General features: G+C 50.6%; 1 protein-coding gene across 1 annotated transcript; it reads right to left on the bottom strand.

Moving 5' to 3' along the window:
* Window positions 1-3,729: 3,729 nt before the first annotated feature.
* Window positions 3,730-5,577, bottom strand: LOC123430352 (7-deoxyloganetin glucosyltransferase-like). Its single transcript, XM_045114217.1, has 2 exons — window positions 4,992-5,577; window positions 3,730-4,866 (listed from the first exon to the last, which is right to left on the bottom strand). The coding sequence occupies exons 1-2, from the start codon at window positions 5,506-5,508 to the stop codon at window positions 3,905-3,907; spliced, it is 1,479 nt and encodes a 492-aa protein (XP_044970152.1). The 5' UTR covers window positions 5,509-5,577; the 3' UTR covers window positions 3,730-3,904.
* Between the last annotated feature and the right edge of the window lie 2,243 nt (window positions 5,578-7,820).

Below are 7,820 nucleotides of genomic sequence, written 5' to 3'. Positions count from 1 at the left end.
TTTGGTGGGTGGGAGTCCTTCCTTCCCTTCCCACCTCCTCTTTTTTTTTCTTTCTCTTTGATTTTTCTTCCAATGCGCATAGGGCCCTTTTGGGCTGTCCCACCAGCCCACTAAGGGCTGGTGCGCCACCCTCAAGGCCTATGGGCTTCCCCGGGGTGGGTTGCCCCCCCCCCGGGTGAACTCCCGGAACCCATTCGTCATTCCCGGTACATTCCCGGTAACTCCGTAAACCTTCCGGTAATCAAATGAGGTCATCCTATATATCAATCTTCGTTTCCGGACCATTCCGGAAACCCTCGTGACGTCCGTGATCTCATCCGGGACTCCGAACAACATTCGGTAACCAACCATATAACTCAAATACGCATAAAACAACGTCGAACCTTAAGTGTGCAGACCCTGCGGGTTCGAGAACTATGTAGACATGACCCAAGAGACTCCTCGGTCAATATCCAATAGCGGGACCTGGATGCCCATATTGGATCCTACATATTCTACGTCAATATCCAATGTGCCTGATTTTTGGGTGAGGATGATCGTCTACACAAGCCACGTCACTTTCAGACATGGAAGAGGAACCACCGCAAGATCTCGTGGCATAGCTACCCCTACAAGCCCCCCGACCACACTCGTAGACATGCGAAGAACAATCCGTAAACAGTAGTCTATTAAGATACCGAACAATTCGTGAACATGCCGCAAGATCTGGTGGCATAGCTACCCCTATTAAGTACCGCCCAAAGTCCTCCGTCCCGCCTAACCCTAGCCTTGTTGACCCGCAAATCTAGCCCTTTGACTTTCGTCGGACGGGTTTTGACCGATGGACCTTTTCAACTAGTTGTTTTAGGTCAGCCCGTAGAGACACCCTCTCATGGATATAGATTTGAAATTTGTCTAATTTCACAAAGAATGAAAAAATACAAAAAATTGAAAACAAGAGGGTGTTTTGTGTAAATCTGAAGCAAACATGAGTTAAGTTTGTTCAAATTAAAGAACATATTATAGCAACAGAATCCTTTCAAGATTCTTATAAAAAAATGTCAAAATAGATGCGATTATTAATTATTTGTGATTTTAATAAAGTATAGGGACCTATACGAAAAAAGTATGTGAGAGCACATTACTAGATAACATGCTCGAAAACAAATACAAACTACATATTCATAATTTATGGAAAATTCTATCCCAAACTGATATATAATTTACGTATGTTTATGTTAAGATAAGTCACATTTAAGTTAACCAAAATTATATTTTAAAAAAATGGTGAAAAAAATCAGATAATACGGCATAGATGTCCATCCCAAGAAGCTATCAGATGACGACATGTGGCAAGGCTATGCCAACAGCCTGGCCGTCGGAGCCGTCAGCGTATATTTGACGGCGTCAATCCACCGTCTATCACGAGGCACACGTGTATGCCGACGGATGAACTATGTCGACGGCCACCATAGGCATAGATTCACCTATGCCGACGGATGCTGTAGGCATACCTCGACATATGCTAACGGCTTTTCTGCCCCGACGGCTGCCTATCTACCGTCGGCGTTGGTCGACGGGGGGCGTCGGCATAGATAAAGCCGTCGGGACAAACCTTTATTTCGGTAGTGTGTCACGCTCGAAGCTGTCGTGGCGTGGTTTTGATCGGATGGCCACCAGCACACGGATGAGATGGCTGGATAGCCGGATGATTAGAAATCATCCGGTTAAGCTGCCGGCAAAATTAACACTACAGTTTTGCTAGAAGTCATCTACCTGAGTTTTAGTTATGGCTAATCAACCTTTTATATAGTCAATGAATGTGATATTTTAGGATGTGTGTGTGTTGATATGATTGTATCTGTTTTCATTTTTGATGTGTATGAGACTAAATTATATCTCATTTAAATGAGTTTTAGACACTCCCTTAATATTGGAACACGTTAGTGAGACATGAAGATGATTCCTCCTACACATGAACAGTGTTATTCTAGGTCTGATCCTATTTTACATATACTAGTACTTCGTACTCCGACGCTCAGTTATGCAGTATAGGCTGATAATCAAACTTATGGTCAAGGACATGATACATATCTCGACGAGTATGGTACAACACTATGGATGAGATAACCGGGAGTCCGCAGACCCCCGGGTGCTGAAAAACCGGTCTCGTAATACAATTCAGGAAAGATAAAACTTCACACCTTGCCGCACGTCAACCTCTCGTTACGATGGATAAGTATGCAACGAATGCACTAGAAGGACAAGTGGAGGTGATGCTTGGCCCCGTAGGGTAGCAGAGCTCCGTTCGGACGCAAGAGTCTCGATCTCATCCGTTCCGCGCGTCGTTCTCAGCACGATCCGCACGGTACCATTTCAGCGCACGAGCTGGTTAGGTGAGAGCATCTACAGCGGAACTCGCAAATCTCATTCCTCAAACATCTGCGGTCCGACGCGTTTATGGACATAGACCGACCACGTCTCAAACATCTGGATATCTTAAATTAAAAACAACAAATTCATATTATTACATGCAACGTAAACCTAATACTAAACAAAGCTCGTTTGGCTCCATCGTACCCAAGTCCGATGGCTGGTTGTGCCTAGGGGCGTAGTCAGGATTATCAACCACTGGGTTCAGTTCTAGTAAAGAATGGGTTCAATTCTTTGCTTAGTTTTAAGCTAGTGTAAATCTATAAGGGACATGTCAAATTTCGTTGGGTACACTTGAACCCAATGCTAATGAGCTGGCTGCGCTCCTCGTTGTGCCCCTTACAGTGTCGGTCTGGTCGCCGGCGAGGTACAGTAGGACATGGGATACTAGCCGGTTCACGAGAGTCGAGCTCTCGTCGTCTGCCATGTCCTACTTTTCCTCGTCGGAACACGTAATCAGACGGTGTCAGCCGATGACGGACCCTTCCTGGAAGGAGCTTACGTCCACCACGACGGGGTTGCGTCACCCACACTGGTGCACTCTACGAGGCCCAGAAGAGTGTGGCTCCGTCTCTCCAACATCCACTGCCACGAGGGCCTCCGCCGCATCTCATGCCCGCTGCCTCGCTCAACGAACCCGTCGTGCCAGGACATCGTCCGAGGATGGACATGCTTCGTGCTCGGCGCGCCAACGAAGGGGTTGCGCTTCTGCCACGGCGTTCGGACGCCATACGGACCGCACCGCCTCCGGTGAGCTAGGCAGCGACGACGGATACAAGCACCGGTTGTGCGAACGCAAATGATTCACGATGTTGCAAGTCCGAGCGCTGTCGTCGTGCGGCCGTCTTCCGTGAGCGGTGGAGTGCAAGTCGGACGGTCATCTCCTCCTCAGGGCCGCGTGGGACGAGCTTGTGGTCGACGGATGTGGAGGTGAAGGGCTCAGATCCGTTGCCTGCCATGCCGGAGGTGAGCTTGGAGGGAAAGCAAAGGAAAGTGAAATGAAGTGGCTAGGGTTTGGTCCGACGAGCGGATGCGGACGAATATACGTGGGATAGATGCGGGCGTGCGGACGTGCCCAGGCGTCCGGACTGTCTTATATCCGTTTTATATTTAGACTGAGAATGAGAGAAGTCGGTCAGTCTGGCACGAGGACGGTTTGATACGTGCGTCTACGTCGCTTGTTCGTGATCCATTAATGACCGAGGGACTGTTCGGATGTTCGAGAAGGACTTAACAGGTGTGATTGTAGACGCTCTCACGAGCATTATTTGCTTACCCTTCTGGAAATGGAGCAATCAGGAATGGACCTTCGTCACCGGCATCAATGTACTGTAGACGACAAGGATGTCCATGTATAAAGTATAGTACATCGAACCGCATGCACTGCATGCGCTGAACGTATAGCATGAGGGAGCACTTGCAATTGCAAATCTAGATCTTGTCCTAATAATAAGTTAATAACCAATAATATGAAATACAATAGCATATTAATTTAATCACGCGGTTTTCCGCCGGAGAGGAGGGAGTCGGCGACCAGCCTCTCGAGATTGGCGCGCGAGCGCCCGCCGGGCCGCGTCGCGCGGACGCCGGTCTCCCTCCACTCCTCGGCCCGGCGGCGCATCTCCTTCCCCTTCTCGCCGGACATCGCCTCCCGTATCTTGGCCTCCACCGTCTCCCGCCGCACGTCCTGACCGATCTCCATGGCCACGCCCCACTCCACGCAGCTGTACCGGCTGTTGGTCTGCTGCTCCGCGAAGAAGGGCCAGCACAGCGTCGGCACCCCGCCGCACAGGCTGTCCACCGTCGAGTTCCACCCTGAGTGCGTCAGGAACACGCCTACTGCCTCGTGCCTCAGCACTGCCTCCTGCGGGCACCAGCTCGCCAGCACGCCGCGCCCCTCGATGGACTCCAGGAACTCCGGCGGCAGCACGGCGACGTCGCCCTTGACGAGGTCTGGCCTGATGATCCACAGGAAGGACTGGCCGCTGTTGGCTAGCCCCCACGCAAACTCGAGGAGCTCCTCGTTGCTCATCACCGTGATGCTCCCGTAGTTCACGTACACGACCGACCGGGGCTCCTTGCCGTCCAGAAAGTTGAAGCAGGAGACGTCCTCCTTCCACAGGTTTGAGCCCAGCGTGTCCACCGGTCCGCCCTGTGGCACGATCTCCTCGGCGAGTAAGGGGAGATAGCCGATGGTGTAGACGGGCACGGTGGGCGGGAGCATGGCGCGCATCGCGTCCAGCGCCGCCGGCTCGAGCTCTTCCAATGTGTTGAAGATGGCGGCGTCCGCCTCCGCCAGCCGCTCCGTCACGTGGAGGGCGAAGTGGGCCATGTACTCGTCGGGGTCCGTCGACCAGATGAAGTTGGGGAAGTCTTTGAGCCGCATGTGCTTGCTCATCCCCTCCGTCCAGTCCACCGGCGTGTCCAAAAACCCATTGGTCAGCTGCTCCGCGTCTGCGTGCTCACAGTATGTTGTGCACAATTAATTCATCCGCAAAAATTTCAACTCGTGGCACTGAGGCACGCAACGTCGTTGAAAACTTGTAGGAAATTGGTCTGTCTAAGCCGCCATTAATTACCTTTGAGTGGGAAGATGCCCTTGTCGTACAAGGTGCGGTAATGGCGGTAGCCCATGTAGCCGCAGACGCTGGCAGTCCAGAACAGCGCGCACGGCACGCCAATGTCCCGTGCGGCGTCGAGGGTGAAGGTCATGACGTTGTCGCCCAGGATGCACGTGACCGGCGGCGACTCGGTGGAGGCGTTGAGCTCGGCAAGGAGGCTCTTGAAGTGCGGGAGGCAGGTCTCCTTGGTGGAGCGGCAGAGGGACGGCACGTCCTGCGTGACATCGGCGTCGGACGGCGGGAGGCCGTCCGGTATGGTGGCAAAGCGGAACCCCTCGATGCCGTCCAGTGCGCCAGCGCCGCGGGAGCGGAGGAGCCGCCGGTGGTTGAACTCGGAGTTGACGAAGGTGACATGGAAGCCCCTGCAGTGGAGGATCTTGGCCAGCTTCAGCATCGGCGTGACGTGCCCCTGCGCCGGCAGCGGCACGCACACGACGTGCGGCTTGACGTCGGCGTCAGCCTGCGCGGAACCCATGCCGTTACGTGGGTGGCTGGACAAAAAAAGTGTAGCTGAAGTTCAAGTTCTGATGTCTGTTTTGAGCAACAGAATGTGGTATTTATAGTCAGATGGCCTAGCGTTAGGGATGTAGGCGGGCATCCGCGTAATCCCGCATAACACAATATTAATTTAAACTAAGGTAATTTTGATGAAAAAAATATAACTAACCAGAGATATTTTGACTTGGAAACGGAACGGATCGGGTGCCGCTCTACATCCCTACCTAGCGTGTTAAGTGCAGCTGGCTGAAGTTTGAAGCCTCGACTATACGTGTGTATGAGAAAGGTGTAACAGCTAGATGATTAGGCACCTTTTATAAACAGTAAAATAAGAAAATAGGAAAAAGTAATATAACTTTGCAACATCAAAGATGGTCAAATTTTGTAGCTTCTTACAAGTTTTCATGCCAAAATATCATGTGAAGAAAGATGTATAAACAAGTTCAGATTTCAGTGACAAAGGTGTTTAAAACTTGAAGCACACAAATGTTTTTACTATGTAAAGCTCCTCGAATGTGTTTTGAGCATGAAAACTTGCAAGCACCTAAAAAGTTTGATCATCTTTGATGTTTCAAAGTTTCATATTTTTTATATTTTTTTCTATTTGTTTTGATTTTACTGTTTACACAGGTTACCTAGGCATCCGAGAACTGAAAATCCACTCTCGTGTGTGTATTAGAGCATCAGCAGCCGGACATATGTCCGGCCGCACAATCTGGAAAATGCTAGTCACAAAATCTTGATCCAGTCACACCTTCATACGGGATCTATGCGTCCGAACTCACCGGCATCCCTCATATTCAGCTCGTATGTGAGGCGGATATGGGGCTAGACGGTGCGTCTGCCATGTTGGATCTGGTCCACGCTTGTCCATCGCGATCTCACATACATTTTTTCCAATGTCAAAATGGAACTCTAACCATTACACTTCAATCAACAATGCCCGAAGCTCTGTTTTGATGATCTCTGGCCTTCTCTGGCAAGGCGGGCAGCGTATCCGACTCCGAGTTCTCCCAATCCGTCTACTCGGACCTTGTCACATATGGAGACGAGGAGGAGATAGTTGTCTGCATGGCTCTTTGCTGATTTCGAGAGGAGTGCACCCGACTGCGGTCACACTCGATCCGACGGGAATCTATTGCCTTCACACAAATAGCGCTTGGATCCGCGAGAGCTGGTTGTGCGAGCCACGTGACCGCAGCCAAGCCAGACGTGACGCAATTTGTTTGATGGTGCCACGTTCCCACGACGACGGGCTCCGAATCGAAGGTCAACGCTGGCATGCCGCATGGCTCGTCCGTTGCGGAGGTGAGGTGTGCCCGTCATGTGAGTCACAAAGCGTGTGTAGCCACGGCATCCCTTCAGGCTGAGGTCATGGAGGCGGACTTGCACGCTAACGATGTCCTGGACTAGGGGGTGCTAGCCACGTCGTCTGCCAATCATGCGCCAGGTCGAGAACCCCCAAACAACCGAAGAATTGGCCATATTTATCATGGTCCTAGTGTAGTCAAGATGGAATCCTCCAAATACTTGGTGTGTCCTACAAGACATGTTCAAATCATCCTCAAGCTTATCCCTAGATGTAACTGATCTACATGGAACCCTAGGTACCCCTCATCCCTATATAAGCTGAGGAGTTTTATTCGTAGGGTTAGTTTGATTCATTCGTATACAATCTCAAGGTAGATCATCGAATACTTTTTACTCCAACACAATCAATGCAACAAAAGTAGTACGTGAGGTTTTACCTCTTCGAGAGGGCCCGAACCTAGGTAAACGCCGTGTCTCTTGTTCATCATGTTACCATCTAATCAAGATCACCAGCTCGGGGCCCCTTACTCGAGATGTATCTAATTTAGCTCCGTCAGTGGTGGCCCATATAGGTCCCGTTATTTGGTGAGAACAGCTTGATGGCTCATCTTCGGATTGACGACGGGCTGTGCAAAGAGTTTCTTGCCTCGGAAGCTTTTTTTCTTTCGCAGTGTCACGCTCAATGTCGATGTCACTGTCCACCTCATCGTTATCAAGAATTTTGCTCTAGGCGAAACCATTAGGACTGGAAACATAGAGTATGTCGCGGGTACCCGCGGCGAACTCGTGTTCTCGGGATGGGTGTCAGACCAGTCTTAAAAGATGACCAACGCTGACACGACGATCTCGGATTCAATCCTGAATCAGGACCATGGCACGAATAATACGTGTGACCTGGCTTCAATCTCGAAGTCGAACACTCCTTCATCGGATCAGATGTTAAGTTTTCCCAACAAAATTGCCGAGGCCACACCAGAT

This window comes from Hordeum vulgare, chromosome 2H (assembly GCF_904849725.1).
Source record: "Hordeum vulgare subsp. vulgare chromosome 2H, MorexV3_pseudomolecules_assembly, whole genome shotgun sequence".
Lineage (NCBI taxonomy): Eukaryota > Viridiplantae > Streptophyta > Magnoliopsida > Poales > Poaceae > Hordeum > Hordeum vulgare.
The sequence above is the reverse complement of the archived record's forward strand: the minus strand, read 5'-3'. Positions and strand labels throughout refer to the sequence as shown.

What these genes read in the sequence shown, in the direction of transcription:
- LOC123430352 (XM_045114217.1), bottom strand. Translation starts at nt 5,508, where the DNA reads ATGGGTTCCGCGCAGGCTGACGCCGACGTCAAGCCGCACGTCGTGTGC. An exon ending in GGGCATCTTCCCACTCAAAG is followed by an intron (nt 4,867 to 4,991) that starts GTAATTAATGGC and finishes GTGAGCACGCAG; the next exon opens with ACGCGGAGCAGCTGACCAAT.